This window comes from Mesocricetus auratus, unplaced genomic scaffold (genome assembly GCF_017639785.1).
Source record: "Mesocricetus auratus isolate SY011 unplaced genomic scaffold, BCM_Maur_2.0 Super-Scaffold_100009, whole genome shotgun sequence".
Taxonomy (NCBI): domain Eukaryota; kingdom Metazoa; phylum Chordata; class Mammalia; order Rodentia; family Cricetidae; genus Mesocricetus; species Mesocricetus auratus.
The window spans coordinates 61,302,750-61,322,325 of NW_024429193.1; the positions used below are offsets into that span (position 1 = coordinate 61,302,750).

The 19,576-nt window shown below is 46.0% G+C and overlaps 1 protein-coding gene and 1 long non-coding RNA gene across 5 annotated transcripts in view; one reads left to right on the forward strand and one right to left on the reverse strand.

Annotated features, from left to right (window-relative positions):
• The window catches only part of Pi4kb (phosphatidylinositol 4-kinase beta), a 34,696-nt gene that overhangs the window by 3,301 nt on the left and 11,819 nt on the right, over positions 1 to 19,576 (reverse strand). For 2 of the 4 annotated variants that reach the window (XM_005084294.4, XM_021235445.2), the window contains exons 3-9: positions 16,216 to 16,260; positions 12,213 to 12,440; positions 11,182 to 11,409; positions 8,799 to 8,908; positions 8,084 to 8,188; positions 7,815 to 7,938; positions 5,402 to 5,667 (exon numbers count right to left, since the gene is read on the reverse strand). In XM_005084294.4, coding sequence (XP_005084351.1) covers positions 5,402 to 5,667; positions 7,815 to 7,938; positions 8,084 to 8,188; positions 8,799 to 8,908; positions 11,182 to 11,409; positions 12,213 to 12,440; positions 16,216 to 16,260 — 1,106 coding nt within the window. The remainder of the gene's footprint in view (positions 1 to 5,401; positions 5,668 to 7,814; positions 7,939 to 8,083; positions 8,189 to 8,798; positions 8,909 to 11,181; positions 11,410 to 12,212; positions 12,441 to 16,215; positions 16,261 to 19,576) is intronic. The other 2 variants (XM_005084295.4, XM_021235446.2) reach the window with 1 other exon arrangement.
• LOC121142408 lies at positions 5,546 to 11,892 on the forward strand. Its single transcript, XR_005879425.1, has 3 exons — positions 5,546 to 5,685; positions 5,900 to 6,008; positions 7,821 to 11,892. It is a non-coding gene; the product is annotated as an uncharacterized LOC121142408 (long non-coding RNA).

Genomic DNA, 19,576 nt, shown 5'->3' on the forward strand with positions numbered 1-19,576 from the left:
AGGCTGGTCTCGAACTCACAGAGATCCACCTGTCTCTGCCTCCCGAGTGCTGGGATTAAAGGTGTGCACCACCAAAGCCCAGCTCCGTCTACTTTTTTTTTTTTAAGTGAAAGATGGAGGTCTTACTATGTAGCCCCTGACCGACCTCAAACTTTTCAGACTCACTTGCCTCTGCCTCCTGAATACTGGGCTTCCTAGAGCAGCTTGCCTAGGGAATCCTTTGGTTTCTGCTTGTGCTACCACACCTGGCTTTTTAATGTGGGTTCTGGGGATTGAACCCAGGTCCTCATGGTTTTATAGCAGTAACTTTATGGACTGAACTATCTCCCCAGCCTCCACCCCCATCCTCCTTAAAGATATGTTACACTGTAGCCTAGCTGGCCTGTGGCCCAAGTCAGTTCAAACTCATGGCAGTCCTTCTGCCTCCCAAGTGCTAAGATTATGTGAGTGAGCCATCATATCTGGCTGAGAAGAGTTTAAGTATACACTCACATAAACAAACAAACAAAGAAACCTTAGGAGAGGTATAATACAGGAAGATAGGAAGGAGAGTTACAGGGAAGTAAATCCAGGTCCTTGTGATTCCCACATTAATGGCTACGAAGAACAATTAACATGCTAAGCATGTGAGGTCTGGCCTATTCAGCACAACTAGCCTTTTCACTGTTAATAGAAGCTTTATTAGGCTGAGCACTCATGCCCCATCTGAGAGCCACCTTGTCTGAGCTGGTCAGGCTGGCTGAAAGAGGATGCATGCAGACAGCAAGACCTACTTCCAGTTGTGGAAAAGCACTAATGTAGTAGTGCCTGCACAATCTAGAGTCAGAGCCGAAAAATGACCACCCCCAGCCCCAGTGTCCTGAAGCCAGTGATAGGCATTTTCATTCTTTTAACTAACTACCCAGGATAGCTTCTACCTGGAAAGCTGCCTTAGGACTCTTTTTTTTTTTTAAATGGGGTTTTGTTTTTAATTGTCCTAATTTACTGTTTTCTTTTTTTTTAAATATTTTATTATGTATACAATCTTCTGCCATCATGCCAGCAGAGGGCATCAGATCTCATTCAAGGTGGTTGTAAGCCACCATGTGGTTGCCGGGAATTGAACTCAGGACCTTTGGAAGAACAGTCAGTGCTCTTAGCGGCTGAGCCATCTCTCCAGCCCACTGTTTTCTTATTTGTCTTTACAGTGACATTATTGGGGATAAATTAAAAAAATATATTCATATTTCACCTTTTAAAACTCAGAACATGACAAATTGCACTTACTGGAAATTCACACTATTAGAAATCCCTGAAGTGTACTTCATAAAAGAAGGTAAGTTTCTTGGTTGTACCAGTGCAATGGACATGCTCTTTTTAGTTCCCCCAAGTGACAGTTTTGTCAGATTTCCCTCAAGACCTTCTACTAAGATATTAATGCAGAGATACCAGAGTGAATGTTTTCTATAAACAAAAAGGAAGGAGTAAATCTTAACATTGGATCTGTCCAAGTAATAATAAATAAAAATTATTTTGTCCCAAAATATTTGGGTCCCATCTTTGTCAAGCTAACTTTCCCCTGATAAGCAGAGAGAGACCCACACAGTGCACCCGTGCCAAAAGCTGGTTATCCCTTTGTAGTCCCAGCTATGAACGAGAAAAACTTGAGTCCATATGCCTTTGCTAGTTTTTGTTTTTCTGAGACAATCTCATGTACCCCAAGCTGGCTTAGAACATATGAGGGTAACCTTGAACTTGTGGTCTTCTTTCTGCTATCTCCCTAGTGTGTGTCAGTATAAGCAATGGTCATATCGGATGTTGGAGACTGATTCTAGATAAACTCCACCCACTGAGCTATATCCTCAGTCTTTCCCACCCCACCCCCTTTTTAAAAAGCAGTGTTGGGGAGATGGCTCAGCAGTAAAGAACACTGGTTGCTCTTCCAAAGGACCAAGGTTTGATTCCCAGCACCCACATGGCAGAACTTCAGTTCTGGGGTATTTGATACCTTCTTCTGGCCTTTGTGGATGTCAAACACAAACATGGTGTGCAGACACACTTGCAAGCAAAACATACACATAAAAATGCAATAAAAAAATCAGCTCCAGCAAATTCTGTTAAAAAATTTGAATGATTTACTCTTCCTGGGCTTGTTCTAGTGTTAAAATCTGATCATGACAGCACACATACTCTGTAGCATATCCTGAATGCTGTGCTATTTGATATTATTGCCACTGTAGTGGCAGGCAACAGTTTTGACCAACATGACACACTCCTCTATTTCAGACTTGTTTAAAGCAGGATAGTTGTTGGTGAGGATAACGAATTTTACTTGGCCTTACGTGACCATGATGAGTGTGTGACTTTTTTTTTTTTTTTTTTTTGGTTTTTATGAGACAGGGTTTCTCTGTATTGTTTTGGAGGCTATTGGTCCAGCCCAGCCTCGAACTCACAGAGATCTGCCTGCCTCTGCCTCACGAGTGCTGGGATTAAAGGTGTATGCCACCACCGCCCGGCGATTTTTTTTTTTGAGACAGGGTTTCTCTGTGTCCTGGAACTCACTTTGTAGACCAGGCTAGCCTCAAATTCATAGAGATCTGCTTGCCTCTGCCTCCCAAATACTGGGATTAAAGGTGTACACCACCGCTGCCTGGCAAGTATATGTGATTTTATAACAAGTTGGAGCCTAGACCTACAGGTGATCAACATCAACAACTTTCTTTTCTTTGTAGCCAACATCTTGTGAAATGGTTCCCAGTAGTCTTTTACTGTTTTTTTTTTTTTTTGAGAGCATGAGCCATAGTTTATTATAGCGAGACCAAAAAGGGGTGGGGGCTGGGGGACGGGGGACAACAACAGACATGACAGAGAAGATGAGAGACGATGAGATAGAAAGACGAGAGTAAGAGGATGAGGTGATGAGAGGAAGACGAGAGTAAAAAAGTTACTTTTTTTTTTTTTTAATTTCCTATGTAGCTAGGATGATCTTGGACTTCCTGCCTCTACCTCCCAGTGTTAATAGGGAGCATTGTGCATGGTAAGGAAAGCACTCTTCAAACAGCTGCATCATCAACTCACATCTATTCTTTAAGTTATCAGGACTATTTCATCAGGGGCTGGAGAGATGGCTCAGCAGTGAAGAGCACTGGTTGTTCTTCTGGAAGACCCAGGTTCAGTTTGCAGCACCACACAGTGGCTCACAACCATCTGTAACTACTCCCAAGGGATCTGGTGCTATCTGGGTCTGTTGGGCACACTATGCAGGTGGTGCGCACAGACAAACATGCAGGTAAAACTCATATATTAAAAAAAAATGGCAGACAGCTCCTTGCCACACCAAAAAGGACAGACTTTCATCTTCTAAATATTTTCTTTTGGTAGTTTCATATATTACCCATTTTAATATTTTTACATATCAGTTTCTCAAATAAAATTCCTGGGGTTTAACTAGTACTAGCCTCCCCATTTCTCATTCACTCAATCATGTAGCTGAGCTGTGTTTGAAAACCCTGAAGCTCAGGGACAGTCTAAAGCTTGCAATCAAGACCCTTACAGTAGCTGGGCATTGGTGGTGCACACCTTTAGTCCCAGCACTCGGGAGGCAGAGGCAGGTGGATCTCTGTGAGTTTGAGACCAGCCTGGTCTACAGAGTGAATTATAGGACAGCCTCCAAAGCCACAGAGAAACCCTGTCTGGAAAAACAACAACAACAAAAAGACCCTTAACAGTTGCTCTCCCACAAAGAGAGAGCCCTTGCTATTGTGGTAGGCCTGGCAGGGAGGAATGACCATAGGCTCCTAAAGCTACTACTGAACCTTACCTTCCTCAAGAGGGAGCACTCACTTGACAGGGTTTTCACTTGATGTAGTGATGCCATATGAATATGTGGTACATAGTCACTACACTAAATAGATGATGCTGGATTCTGAGAAGCTGCTAGACTGACTAATGTTAATGGGTTGTCATGTCACTGGGAGCCCTGGAAGCATAGGCTATCACATTTCTTCTTAAAAATCTATTTTTTAGTGTTACTACCTGTATATGTATATGCGTACATATACTACAGCACGTGCCGGGGGTGTGTGGAGGTTAGATGATAACTGAACAATAGCTTTGATCTCCTGAGCCAACTTGCCACGCCCCAGCCACTGTATGTTCAGGAAGAGGAGCAACCAACAGGAGCATTCAAGCTACAGATCTCAAGCCACTTGCCTGAGATGTGCTTAAGATGGCAGGGCATAGGCGACGCCATCACCAGTGCTTCACGTATGTGAAGTTAGGCTCCATAAAATCATGTGATATTGAGAAAAGTGACACTCTAGGCAACAAAAGACTTAAAATTTGTGGAAACTGCCAGGTGTTGGTGGCGCACGCCTTTAATCCCATCACTCGGGAGGCAGAGGCAGGCGGATCTCTGAGTTCGAGGCCAGCCTGGTCTACAAAGTGAGTTCTAGGACAGCCTCCAAAGCTACAGAGAAACCCTGTCTTGAAAAACCAAAAAAAAAAAAAAAAAAGAAAAGAAAGGAGTCCTAGCTACTCTTCCAGATGATGAGGAGCTACTTTTTAGGACATATGGAGGCTTACAGCTGCCTACAACCCCAGTCCTAGAGGACCCAATGTCTTCTTAAGCCTCCACTGGCACTAGGCACACACAGACATACAGGCAGGAAAAGACAGCCATACACATTAAAAACAAACATTTGGGAAATCATGTTGGAATGAGAAGAAAGGAAAGCTTGTGACTGGGAATTTCAAGTTGATCTCCATGGTAACCCTTATCCACTTCCTTTCCTTTCTGTTTTCAGTCACTGACACTGCCTTGGTGTCAGGCTCCATTATCTCTTGCTTTCTTGCTAAGGACTCAAGTCACACTCACCTACACCTGTGGAACCACATGGCATCTACAGATCAGAACATATCATTCCTATCCTGCAAAATACAATTCTTGCTGATTGTGGTGGCAAAGGCCTTTAATCCTAGCACTCAGGAGGCAGAGGCAGAGGCAGGAAGACCTCTGTGAGTTTGAGGCCAGCCTGGTTTACAGAGTGAGTTCCAGGACAGTCAGGGTCACATTAAAAAAAAACCCTCAAAAAACAAAAACAAAGTCTACAAACTCTTCAGCCTCATAATAAAGGACTGATGTGCTACCCACGTTTTGATCCCAATGGAACATCTCATCTTTGTCCCACAGCTTTATCTGTCCTCACTCTGCTTTATTCTCTCAGCTTTCCTCATTCAAATCCTTACCTGTGTGTCCTGTTTCTGTCCTTATTTCCTCCAGCATGTGTCAAGCTGCCTCTCTGGCTTAATGTCACACAAGCAAATCTTTCCTAAAAACACGTTGTTTCATCAACTGAGAACTATGTGAAGGGACACAGAAGACCCTTGTGAAAGATTAGGATGAAGGGCATAAGTCACTTACCTGTCCTTTACTTGCAATAGGTAGCAGACCAAGCAGTAGCCAGCACAACTTTGCACAAAATTGCGCTGGGCACTGAGGAATGCCTCAGTGGTATAACTGCCATGTTCCTGTAGGAAGTAATCGAGCAAGGAGAGCTGTGACTGTTTCTTCACCTGATGAATGGACACAGCGTTGACTACTGGTTCAATCATGCCACTGTCGGCAGAAATCACAAGAATCTTATATGGCTTGATCCAAAGAGGCACTCGTTCCTGCTCCCAAATGGACTGTGAAGAGACACAAAGGTACCGAGAGTGGCTCATCTTTCTCCAAACTAGAGAGTAATAAAACTTCCCTCTTCTCAACCTCTCTCCCTTGGTATCTTGGATTGAAGGACATTAAACAAACACGACTCACTGACCTATTAAGAACCAGGAAATTTTCTGTTTGAGACAGGGACTCATAAAGCTCAGGCTAGGCTTGAATTCCTGAACCCTGTCTCCATTTTTCAAATTCTAGGATTACATGTGTATACAATCACGAATAACAGAACCAGGAAGTTTGAAAAGGAAGTCCAAGCTGGGCAGTGGTGGTACACGTCTTTAATCCCAGCACTCGGGAGGCAGAGGTAAGTGGATCTCTGTGAGTTTGAGACCAGCCTGGTCTACAGAGGTCCAGGACAGACTCCAAAGCCACAGAGAAACCCTGTCTGGAGAAACCAAAAAAAGAAAAAAAAAGAAAAAAAAAAAAAAAAGAAAAAGGAAGCCTAAGGCCTGGCAAAGGGAGGAAACTGCATAATGCAGAGGTAGGAAAAAGCAGAAAGAACAGGAAATTTTATTGATTGTCACTTCCTAAGTAGGAAGAGCAGGAGCTATTAATGTAAGTTTGGATAATAAAAAGTCAGGGTTTTAGGGGTTGGAGAGATGGCCTAGTGATGAAGAGCACGGCTGCTCTTCTACAGCACCCAGCACCCACAGGGCAGCTCACACCTGTCTGTAACTACAGTTCCAGAGCTTCTGACCCCCACCCCACATGCAGGCAAAGCACCAATGAACAAAATAAAAGTAAATTATAAAAAGAAAATGAAAATACTACTGGATGTGACAGCATAAGCCTATATTCCCAGCATGTAGAAGTAAGAGGCAGGAGGACCAGGAATTTGAAGCCAACATTGTTTGCAAGCAAAAGTCAGAGGTCAGCCTGAGCTACAAGAGATCCTGTCTCAAAACCAAAACCAAATGCAAGTCCTTAAGCCACGAGTCACACATTCTAACCCTGGAGTTTGGGCAGCCGAGGGGGGAAGTAGTGGCGTGTGGCACCAGGACAGCACTGACACTGACAGTGCAGAGGGTATAATCAAGCAACATGTGGCCGAGGCTACTGAGTGCGGTCTTTCTACAACCCAAAACAAAAACAGAGTTCAAGCCACCTCTACACCTAAAAACCTACAAACAAGCTAGTCAGTGGTGGTGGTGCACACCTTTAATCCCAGCACTTGGGAGGCAGAGGCAGGTGGATCTCTGTGAGTTCAAGGCCAGCCTGATCTACAGAGCGAGTTCCAGGACAGCCAAGGCTGTGTAGAGAAACCCTGTCTCGAAAAACCAAAACAAACAAACCAAAAAATAACCAAAGCAAAAATACAAACAAATATTATAAAGCGCTGGACTGAACAGGTGAAGCCTCTTGCAGGCCACCAACCCAGGGAGATGATGTGGCCAATATCTCAGCACAGTACAGCCAGGGACAGCAGTTCACACCTGCAGTCCTAGTACCCAAGCTGAGGCATGAGGACTGCCATGGATTCAAGGCTAGCCTGAACTACAGAGTGACACTCTGTCTCAGAAAGACAAAGTAAGAGCTAGATAGCTTAGGGTTAAGAGCACTTTCTGCTCTTGCACAGGATTTGGATTAGATCCTAACACTCACAACTATAACTCCAGTTCCAGGGGATCTGATACCCTTTTCTGTCCTCTTATGGACACTGTACATATACATGCACAGAAAACACCCATACACATAAATAAAAATGAATAAATCTTTAAAAACAAAGCTAAACCCCAAATACTTCAGTACAGAGTAAACCCATCTACCTCAGGTCATTTAGGAAGCTCTGATTTAAAGGACAAACCCAAAGCCAGGTGGTGCACACGTACAATCCTAGCACGTGGGAGGTGAGGGCAGAAGATTAGGAGTGCAAGACTACCTTTGGTTATAACGGTTTAAGGCTAGACCCTGTGTGAAATCACACTCTTCAATCATTCAGCAGTCAGCCTAGGGCAGATGTAGTTCCACAAAGGACCAACAGAGTCCACCATAGAGCTGCTCTCACGTGGCTGTCTAACCTCTCCACTGAACCCTGGTAGCAGGCCCCGCAGAGCTCCCGAAGAGAGCTGGTGTGGCCCCTTTCCCCATGTGCTCTGCTCCCTTTCCTCACCTGCAGCTGCTTCAACACCTGGAAAGCCAGCAGCTCCTGCCGAAGGTCATCTCCACACTTGACAATGACTGACAGGAGTCGCCAATTGGGAAGATGGCCATAGGGGGAGCCCTCTCTGATCCTCCTGTGAAGAAAGAAGTCATGTGGTGATGCCCTAGGGCTAAGGACTCCAGACAGCAATGGAAGTCTGATGAAGTGAGCACCTCAAAATGCCTTGGAGCTCTGAGGGGAGAGCCAAGACCACCCTCCTCCCCCTCTACACTCCTCACCGCACTTTCTCCTGCCAGGGCTCTTTGAGGGCGACTGCAGAAGGGTCTTCAGGGTCTCGTTTGAAGGCTGTGGGCGTGTGAGCCAGCTGTTCTGAAAGGCGCCGTCTAGCAGGAAGAAATGTTGCAAGAGTTATCTCAGAGCATCAATGGCTGTGCCCCCTCTTGCCACTGCACCTAGATTCTGGCCCTAGGAAAGCCAGAGGAAAAAGCATCATCAATGGCACTATTTAGCTAACCTGGCAGTTTGTGACCATGCAAAGAACCTGGCTTTCCTCACTCCTCTATCCCAATATTGATTTGGAATGGGTATGATTCTGGAATCTGCACATCCAACAAGGTCTCCTCTCTCCCCTCAAAGTGAAGGATACAATTCTGAGATCTCACTTTGATTCTTGGTTTTGGGTTCGCTCATGGTGCTGGGAACTGAACCCAGGGCCTTGCACATGCTAGTCAAGTGCACCTTTGAGAAATGATGCTCAAATGCCCTCTGAGGCATTTCTTCTTGTTGGAACTCCCTTAAAATGGCATTTCTTTCTGTAGTAGCTCGAGCTATTGCACCTTCACTGTCTCATGTATGGTGACCTCAGGACAGAATATGAGATAAAGGAAAAAGACACAAGACTGACAGATGGTGACTAGGCACAGGAAAGGGATAAAGAGGCAGGCAAAGTCTGGAAAAGAGATGGAAATTAGGGATGATGTGATCTGGCCATACCGGATGTCCCCTGCTGCAATGAACACAGGCTCCTTGCTCTCCTGGCTGGTGATGCTGTCCACCGAGAACTGGGAGATGTTGTCACAGCTGTTGGTGTGCACTTCAGGGAGCTGAGGAGAGCAGGTCAGAGGTGCTAAACACAGATCTCCCTCTTTCCCCCTGCTCACTTGCCACTACCTGTGGCATGCTGGCCTACCACTTCCAGACTGCTCCAAAGCCACCATGGCTACACACCAGTGTGGCCTTCTTGAGTTATGGATCCCACAGTGGTGTTCTTAAAGTATGAACTACTCCATCAGAATTCATGGAGATGCGTAGGAAATGCAGATTCTCAGATCTCACCATCAGTCTAAGATGGAACTGCTGGACATGAAAACTAGAAGCTAAATTTTAGAAAACTTTCCAGAATACCCCCACACCTTAAAGTTTGTACATCACTGACCTCATATTGAAAGCCCCCTATGATTAGGGATGTATTATTCTCCCCTAGATCCTTCCAGACTAGATTTCTTTGACTATATCTTTAATTTTTTTGTTTTGTTTTTTCAAGGCAGGGTTTCTCTGGTTGTCCTGGAACTTGCTCTGTAGACAAGGCTGGCCTGTAACTCTGATGTACATCAGGCTGGCTTGGAACTTACAGATTTCCTGCCTCTGCCTCCCAAGTGCTGGGATTAAAGTTGTGTACTATTAACACCTGGCTTTTTCTTTCTTTTCTTTTCTGTTTGTTTGTTTGAGACGGGGACTCATGTATCTCAGCCTGACCTCAAGTGTACTCGGTAGCTGAGAATGGCCTTAACTTCCTGCTCTCCCTGCTTCCATTTGAGTGCGGGCGCCATAGGTGAGCTGCCACATCCAGCTTCACCTCTTCCGTTTAACCCTCCTCATTTGTCACTAACAGACTCTGGTCTCCTGACCTTCCTTGTAGCAAAGCCGCCTCAGCTCCATCTAACGCACACCGACTTGTGCATCTCCCATTTTCTTCTTAAATGGCGATTTCTAGCCTCAACTTGACTGTAAATAAGATAGAGATCTATCTTTTTCACCAAATGCTGCTACATAAGATCCTGCTTGAGCTTTTTCCCCAGAGCTAGCAGGACTGAATGAGTGCATGGCCTGTCTGTCAGTCAGGGCGTGCCAACCTCTCCAGCCTCATCTGTCACTGCTTCTCACCTCACACGTGCATTCAATGCACAAAGATTTCTTTCACTTCCTGTCACAGGCCATGTTCCGTTTCTCTTCCAGTCTTTGTACACAGTCCTCTGAATGTTCTTTGTTCTGCTAATTCCAGCCATGCTTCAGGCCTTGGCTGAAAGATTACTTCCTCCAGGAAATCTTTTGACTCCCACCCCAAGTCTGGAGTAAATACCAACTTTGGGTGCTTCCATAATGTCCCATGTCCCCACCACAATGTAGGTCACACCATACTACAGCTGCCAGCTGTTTGGTCTGATTCTCTGTTAGGTCGTAAATTCCTTGCAGGTATAAGCCAAGTGTTGTTCACCAGCATACAGTACTCAGGTGTGACACACAGAAAGCCCTCCATGAACATTTTTTTTTTAGTTTTTCAAGAAAGGTACAGACTGGCCTCAAATTCTCTATATAGCTGAGGCTGACCTTGAACCCCAAATCCTGCTTCAACCATTCATGTGCTGGGATTAGAGCTGTGAGTCACTACACACAGACATTAATATTTCTTTTTATATTTATTTTATATATATGAGTGTTTGCCTGTATGTGCACCACGTACATACAATATCGGAAGAGGCCATAAAAGGGCAGCAAGTTTCTCTAAAATTGGAGTTACAGACAGGTGCTGGGGAACTGACCCAATTCTCTACAGGGGGGGGCCAGTGCTCATACTGTGAGCCATGTATCCAGCCCCTTTATGTATATAATTTACTTTTGGTTTTTCAGACAGGGTTTCTCTGTATTGTTTTGGAGGCTGTCCTGGAACTCACTCTGTAGGTCAGGTTGGCCTAGAACTCACAGAGATCCACCTGCCTCTGCCTCCTGAGTGCTGGGATTAAAGGTTTGAGTCACCACCACTCCTTTATTTATTTATTTGACTGAATGCATGCATGGCTTATCAGTCTCTGCTGTCCTAAATGAACTTTACATAGCAGATGTTCCATATATTTTTTATTACATTTCCCTCCTCCTCCTCTAGTCTAGATATTCCTCTTTACATTCCATCTGAATCTCTGTTGCAGGAGAGCAAGCTTGAGCCTATTCCAACCAGCTGTTCAGAGCTGCTCCTTCTCATAACCCTCACTACCTACAATACTCATCTGGGTGCTTGTCACCCTCTGCTACTTATTCCAAGTATTAAAGCTCCCAGAGAACAGGTGCTGCACCCCAGCACGGTGTCCTTGGTGTCCCTCACCTCCACCTGTAGCTCGCCTATATCATCCACCGACCAGGCTTCATCATCATTGTCATAATTGGGCACTGTGCTGAAGCTGCCAGCCCGCTGCTCGTGAGTCATGCCACATTCAGGAAGGTTCTCCACGGACCGTGTGCTCCGAATTCGGTTCTCAGGAATCCGGGCAGGAACGCTAGTTGTGTCGAAGTTTTCACATTCAAGAACTTCCACGTAGATCAGGTAGGGAGCCTGGGGGGGAGTGGGGGAAGAGACAGCTACGACCGCCTCCTAAGTTCCACTGACACAGTTCTTCTGTTCCATCCCTCAACAGCAGCCCTTATTACCGTGAGTGACATGCACAAGTAGGAACATGTGCTATCACCCGCATAAAACATTTGCGGAGGGGCAGAGGCTTCCAAGCTGTCATCAGGGCTTCAAACGTATACATGCAACTGGGAAAAACTATTCCAACTATCAACGGCAGTTGAGGGTCTGTGGGCTTATGCTAAAGTCAGGGCCCAGGGACATAGACACAAACTGGATAAAGCAAGACATGTCCCACGGAGAATCCTAATTTCCAATTTCCTGAGAGGAGAATCTGAACCATGAGGACAATCATTCCTATAAACATACAAACAGTTTCTTTTCTCTAGTGTGTACTGGGCATATTTCTTCCCTTTCTTCCCACTTTGATCAAAAAAGTCTTAATAAAAGTGTCCCTTTACTCACTCACATGGTGCTTGTACCTGGATAGCCTGAAAGTCAGAGGAAGGCCACAAGAGTCACCCAAGGAGGGTGAGTAGTGGGTGGAAAGCCACTTTCCTTAAGTACGGCACAAGGTAAACTGAAATTATTAGGCTACTTTGGCCCATAAAAGCAAAACCCAAGAAAGTCAGGCAGGAGGTTTCTCAGGTTCTGAGCACTGTAAGAGCAATGAGGAGGCAGAGTAAGGGTGAACACATGTGCCATAAACTACATGCTGGCAGGGAACAGCCTGAGTAATCATGGAATGCAGTCAGATGAGGGAAGGGACTGGGCCAGAGCTCACTTACCTTGTCCTTGGAATTGAGGACAACAGCTTGTGTGTGGGGCACACGGACCACGTGGTGGTCAAAGCCAGCAGTGGGCAGCCAGACTCGGGCAGGGAGTTTATGGTTGAGCAGGGAGAGCTCTGAGATCAGCCTTTGTGTTTTCTGTTCCTTAGTGGGGAGCGTGGCCAGTCGTTTGCCAATGGCCATCAAGGACTTGATGAATTCTCGCTCAGGGGCCAGCCGGACAGGCTACAGAGGGTTGGGATGAAACAAAAGACGGTAAAGAAGACATTGAAAAATGTAGCCTATCCCTCTTCTTTGCTCCTGGCCAGGGCCTCAGTATTTGAAGAACCTCAGGAAAGAGACTACCTTTGGCCATGGTAGGAGTTTCCACCCTACCTCTCTCAGCTTGAACTGGGAAGGACCAACAACACATGCCTTCTCTGAAAGCTGCTTCCTGGGGACTCAAGATGGCCTGAACTCAGCTCACTGGGACAGAACTCTTTTCTTCTTGGACCTGACCTCAAAGACTGCCCCAAGTCCTTAGTATGATCTAGAAAGGCCACCCAGGACCTCAGACATTAGAGCTCACACCTTTACTTATCTCAAGAACAGGGTTATCCCTTCTCTTATCTGGGCCCTCAGGTTGGCTCTATGCTGAAGGGCTCTGCCAGGCCCCACAAGACTAGGGGAAGAGGCTTGCATTAGTATTTCCCCTTTCAAAGAAGGAAGATGCTCATCTCCAAACTTCTGTTGTTCTCCATGGCACACCCCTGACTGCTCCCCATTCTCGTATGGGCTAAGTACACAAGCAGGAGATGAGAAGAGAATGAGCAAACTATATACAGTGAGCACATAACCATGGAGAAAAGGCAGGTAGAGGGCAGTGCACAGGGGTGGATGGAGAAGCAATAGCCTCTTTTAGCCTTTAGCCCTCTGAAGGCCTGTCTCTAGCAAGCCCTCCGTGGGTCCTCTTCCCCTGCCTTCTAGAGACTAGACTCCCCATTTTAGTTCCCCGTGGTAAGCTTGGTTCCGTATGCCAGGTATTTGAGCAGTTCCCAGAAAGGGCAAGGTAGGATGGGGAGAAGGATGGACTCAGACATGATTAAGAGCTCTACTAGTCTAAGCCTGCCTACCACAGGGAGCCTGTGTCAAGACAGCCACAAAGCTGGGCAGAGAGGCGAACATCTCTAATCCTAGCACCTTGAAAGGCACGGCAAGGAAGATTACAAGTTGGAGGCCAGCTTGGGCTATAGCAAAGAACCTGACTCAAACAAAACTTCCATATGCTGGGCATAGTGACTCACATTCTAGCACTTGGGAGGCTTAGGTAGGAGGATTGTCACAGATTCCAAGCCAGCCTGGGTTAGTGATTACTAGGTCAGCCAGGACTATATACCAAGATCCTGAAAAATGAAGATATTTACTACACAATTCCATATCTCATGTCTCCTCACCTGTGCAAAACAATCTTTCTTCTTATTGGAATAGGATTTCATTTACCAGGCTCCCCCACCCCTTGCTTTTTTTTTTTTTTCCAAGATAGGGCTTCTCTGAGTAATAGCTCTTGCTGTCCTAGAACTCTCTCTGTAGACCAGGTTGGCTTCAAACTCACACAGATCCGCCTGCCTCTGCCTCCCAAGTGCTGGGACTAAAGGCGTGCGCCACCACTGCCTGGCTTCTCTCCCTTTCTATTTGCTTTTTTATTTTTGGAGATGGTCTTGCTCTGTAGCCCTGTCTGGCCTGGCGCTCACTATAGACCAGGCTGGCTTTCAGCTTACAGAAACCCTCCTGCTTCTACCTTCTCAGTCTGGGATTAAAGATGTGCACCACTATACCATGCCTGCTTATTTTTCTGATTGGCAATTCTACCCTTACTGCTCATACCACAAGAAAGAAAAAGAAAAAAAAAAAAGAAAAAGAAAGAACAACATATTTTGTTTCTTTTCTTTTTTTTTACAAAATTTATTTGAGCCTTCTTTTGTTAATGAAAAAAATGTTTTGAGAATTTCATACATGAATATAGTATACTTATATCATTTCTACCCTTCTCATGTCCCTCCTACTCTTTTTGAATTCATGATCTCTTCTATAATGAAAATTATTTTTTGAAAGTAGATTTATTCAGAGTTTGGAAACACTGGGAGCAGAAAGACCCAGTTTCTTTCCACCTTTTCTGTAATAGTGTTACAATATTATAAAAAAGATGAAACTACTGGGCATGGAAATTAATTTTGTTTTTGAGACAAGGTCTAACTGTGTACAGTTGGCCTACACCTTTGCTCTGTAGATCAGGTTGGCCTCAAACTCACAGAGATCCGCCTGCCTCTGCCTTCCAAGTGCTGGGACTAAAGGCGCACATCACCACACCTAACTAATGGTTTAGGGAATTACTTTATGTGTGTGGATGTTCTGTCTACATGCCTGTGCACCATACGTGTGCCTTGCCCATGGAGGACAGAAGAACACCGGTATCAGTCCTCTGAGACTGGACTTACAGGTGGTTAGGAGTCATCATGTAGGTGTTGGAAGAGCTCTCAACCACTGAGCCATTTTCCCAGACTCTTCCTATTGTTTATCCACCTTTTACTAAGTCCAATTAGTGTTGTACATACATAAAAGTTTTCATGGCTGACAATTTAGGATTGGGAGACCTGTCATGGGGCTCATTCCTAGCGAAAATGGATTCTCTCTTCCCTAGCAGCTACTGATGGCTGTAGCATTTCATCTAGGGATGGGGCCTGGTGAAGTTTTCCCCGTCCAGAAACTTCTTGAGAACTGGGCAACACCATGTTCACCTGCACGTGTGGGGAGTCAGGCCCAAAGGAGCCACACAGCCTCTGCTTCATGATGGGAGGAGGAGCACTGGCTTAGCGCCCTGCACAGCAGCAAGGAAGGGAGCTTTAGGGCAGGGTTCAGGGAGAAAAAGAAAAGGGAATTGAACTTCAAGGACCTCTAAAATATCCTGGGGGCCTAACACACCAAAAAAAAGAATGAGGCCGGTGGGTGGGGGATTGAGATCTGGAGACTCATGCCTCTATCCTGATCCCTGAATTCATCCACTCAGGTGGCAGAGGGTCACTGTCCAAAGGACCCTCCACCCAACCAATTCAGCCGTCTCATGTTAGCAAAGGCAGGACGCTTTTCCAGCCTCCAGCCAGCCTTCCAGTTGTAGACCCCTATGTTACCTAACCACACTGGATACGACCCCAGGCCTCCAAAAACGAGGCTCTGCCACATGGGAGGAGAAGGGATCATGATTAAAAGGAGATCAGCACAGAAAATAGAAAACAGAGTGGGTAGGTAGACAAAGAATAAAATGTAAAAAAAGTTTTTTTTTAATTATCCAAACTCCCAGAGGGTCCAGCATTTCCTCTCACGTCTTTGCCCAGGAACAAGGTCTAAGACCCTGCAGCACCAGAGGGTCGTGGGTTAGTCCAGAGGGAATAAGAAAGGAGAACAGGGATGAAGGGACATCCTGGGCCGTGGGCTGGGGAAAGGAAGAACTCAGACTTGGAAGAAATGAAGTTAAAAAGCACAACCAGTTGTGGGAAGGTGACACTTTCCCTCAGGCTAGCTCCTGTTTGGTTTTGGAGTTGGCTCAGCCAGCATAGAGCCTAACTTTTAGAACCCTGAAAAAGTATTTGATGGGCTGTTGGCAGAAGTCGTGGGGAAAGGTTTCTCGGTGGGAGAAATGGGATCCTGGAGGTTTCTGCCCAGCAGTCCTTGGCTCTAATCCAGGAATAAATTCTACCTGTCCCAGCTGTTTGCTCCAGAGACTAGGAGCAGAGTAACATTCCAGCTGCTGTCTTTGAGTAAAGAATCAGCTGAGCCTGTCTGGGCCAGAGCTCAGGGCACTGGCAGCAAAGCTCAGAGGGAGTGCCTCCAGGTCTGGAAGCCTGGTAAGGAGAGGCAAATCTCCTGGAATTAAAGGGGCCTTCACTGGTCATAGAAGACATGGGACGGAGAGGAAATGCGGCCACATGGGGAGCCTGCCACCCAGTCCCAGCCTGGCCCCACTTACGGAACTGAATGAATTATCAATACTCTCGGTGCTGGAGGAGAGCTCCTGGGAAAGGGCCAGAGGGCAAGGGGAAAAAGGGGTGGGGTTGGGGGGAAGGGAAAGAGACAAAGGCAAAGAATTTAGCTCCAACTTGGATCATAACTGCTTCTCTTGTGCAGCTATATCTTTCTGCTTTAGTGAGAGATGGTCAGCCTGGAAATGCCACTTGCCAGAGTCTATCTGTGGGATGCTGGAAGGCTAGCTCAGACCTTGAGATCAAGCGTTGAAGGCCAAGACACCTTGTTTTCTATTTTATCTCCTATTCTAGCCTGAACAAACCTTCCTTTTAGATCAAAACCCTAGAGCTGGCTCCCTAGTGCAATGACTGCCTGGCCAAGGTTCATTTCTTTCCTATCACCCACTCACATTCTCTTAACCCCTTCTCCACAGGAGCAACCACTAGCTGCATGACCCCTGTACTAGAAAGTCTGTTCCCCTAGTTTCTTGGCAATCTCAGGAAGAGCTAACCTTTCAGGTGTACTGAAAGGGATCAAGATAGAGGCATCTTAGTCAGCCTCATGATCACCCTAGGAAGCCTAATCCCAACCTTGAACCTGTGTGGCAAAGGGCATCCCAGACCCATGAACCTGAAACCTGTGACCTGGACGGATGCTCACATATGTGTTAGTTTCATAAACATCCAACCTCCCGCTTCCAGTCACTGAATACATTATGATTTTGGATGATGTTGGGACAATTAGGTCCTAGCTAAATCTATCCAAGAGAGCTAATTAGCAGGGCAGTAGCAGTCTTGATACCAGCCCAAAGTCTGGATCCTAGTAATCTAAACTTTACCCCTGTTGAGTACAGTGACACACACCTGTAATCTCAGTACTTGGGAAGTCGAGGCAGAAAGCTCAAGAAAGAGTTCAAGGCTGACCCAGGCTACATACTGAGAGTTTTTCTTAGGAAACAAACAGAAAACTAAAAAAAAATACACTTCACCCTTCCCTTTCAGTCAGTCGATATCTAGGAAAAAGGAGGGGCAGCTCACTCAGCAGTTGAGGAGCAGTGTTCATACACTGGTCTTCCTGGGTTCTGTCCAACACAGTCTACCAGGACAGGCAGCAGATACAGAACGTGTGCATAACGCAGGACGGGAGGGGAATGGACTAAGAGGCAGTCTTAGCGTTTCCAGAGCGAGAAGGCAGCGGGCACTGTACTTCTTCTCTACAGTCAGCATTTCAAACATCTGCTTAATTCAGTTCAATGGCTGAAGTTCTTCTCGCTAAGGTGCTACTGCTGGGTTTTCCTTTATGAGACTGGGCAGGAGAGCATTTACAGTATATAGCTGCACTTGGAAACACCCCACTGAGATCACAACTCTTCTACTTTGGGTAGAAGTAGGAGGGAGGGTTGAGACAGCGAGGATGGCAGAATGTGTTATAACCTACAGGCTCAATTCTACACCTAAGCTAGTTGGGGAAGAGTAACAGGCAGGAGGATGGCTCTAGTTGATCCTCTCCCAGACAGGACCGACTGGACTCATTAATGTCCATGGCAGGCAGGAGGATATCATGATCTGTTTCTCCTCCTACTCCCTAGGCCTGAGTCACTTGTACTGAGTCAGCTTCAGGGAGTAAAGCTGAAGCCAAGAGCTGACATCACACCCTTATCAGGCTGGAAGGGCTTCCATGTGACGTGCAGCAGATTTCTCTGTACAAAGGCTACACCCCTGAAAAGACAAAGCTATCTATTTGGAATGACATTATGTAGGGAGATGGAACTAGGGGGTGGTACCTAAACTACTCTCTGATCCTTGTGCTCCACCCCCCACTCTATGCCAAAATATTTATCATTTGGCTACAAATAGGAAGGAAAATTGACTGACAAGGAGTGCTCTGAAGGTTGGGCTTGGGTGTGTGTGTGGCAGATGTGAGAAATCAATGCTGGAACCCTTTATGGGAAGCATGAAGGAATCCTCATAAGAAATGGAAACTTCTGAGATCTGACCAGTGAAAAAGAGCTTTGTAGGGAGGCTCCAGACAGAAAGTAGCCCTGGGCCTCTTCCCTAAGGTCTCACCTCACTTCTCTGGAGCTTCTCCACAGTGGGGATGGGGGGAGCATGGGGATTAACTAGAACCCAAAGGAAAACAGACTGTGAACAGAGTGTGTCAGGCCCCACCCAGAAACTCTCCTTCTTTACAAGGTCTTGCTTGGGCTCTAGAAAAATTTGTGGTTTACTTTTAATAAGATATGTATATACTTAGTGCTTCTGGAAAGAACTTTTCAAGAAAGACACACACTGACTAGTTCCTCATATTGGAGCTTTGGTATTAAACGTTATCAGTTCCTAGTCTAAGGACAGTGTTTTATCCTCCATTTTCTGCTGCCTTTGGGACAGAACTCTGCACATTGCACAAGCAACCAGTTATTTAGTGAACCAATGTTTCATGACAAGGGAGGAAGACCAATTCCCCTGGTACCTCAAGCATAAAAGGACTGGCAGAAACTCCACACCTAGAAACCTAGTGGTATTTATGTTTGTGTTTTGTGTTCTCTGTTTCTCTTTCATGCTCACACGTTTCCCAAGGAGCCTCAGTGGATTCAAGTGTCTCACTCTACCAGTATCAGATAACCCAGGAGGGCCTGGGGAAATGCTATCGCCTTTCTTCCCTGGATCCAGTGACCCACGATGAGCCAGGTGGGGAAGAATGGCAACTGGAAAACCCACCCTAGAGATTTAAACACTCACAGAATACCTGCCTCTCAGAGCCATCCATAATCCTGCAGCAGAAGTTAGATGCATAGAAGAGGGACCCCAGACCAGCATAGGGTAAGAGAAACCCTAAGGCCTCTGCTTTTCTGGTCCTAAGATGCAGACTAAAAAATAGATACAGGGAAAAGTCAAGCTAGACAAGAGGCACCAATGAATTCCCTCCCAGATGTTCACACTCACTCTGACCAGATCTGATCTTAGACGAGGCATCTCTCTCAGATAAGCTCAAGCCCTTCAGGACCTCAGTTCTACCAAAATCTGGAGGATTCTTTTTGCTCTGCAATGCCCTCCCTTCCTAGACCCTGGACTCTGCTTCAGAGCAAAACAGAAATGAAGACAGTCCACTCAGTTCCCATAATAGCTTGGGCTTTGGCTATACATGGGTGTGGAAATGTAGACCGACACATCCTGGGCTCCTCCCCGTTAACTTTCTTACAGCTGGATCTAGGGAACTAGAGGCAGCTCAGGTGAGTGACTATGAGCATGAACTATGGACTGGGTTCCTGGCCTAACAGTCACTAGTTGAGTGACCTTAGTAAAGTTATTTAACTTCTCTAATCCCAGTTTCTCACGGGTAAAATCACACCAGTTAGAGTTGTGAGG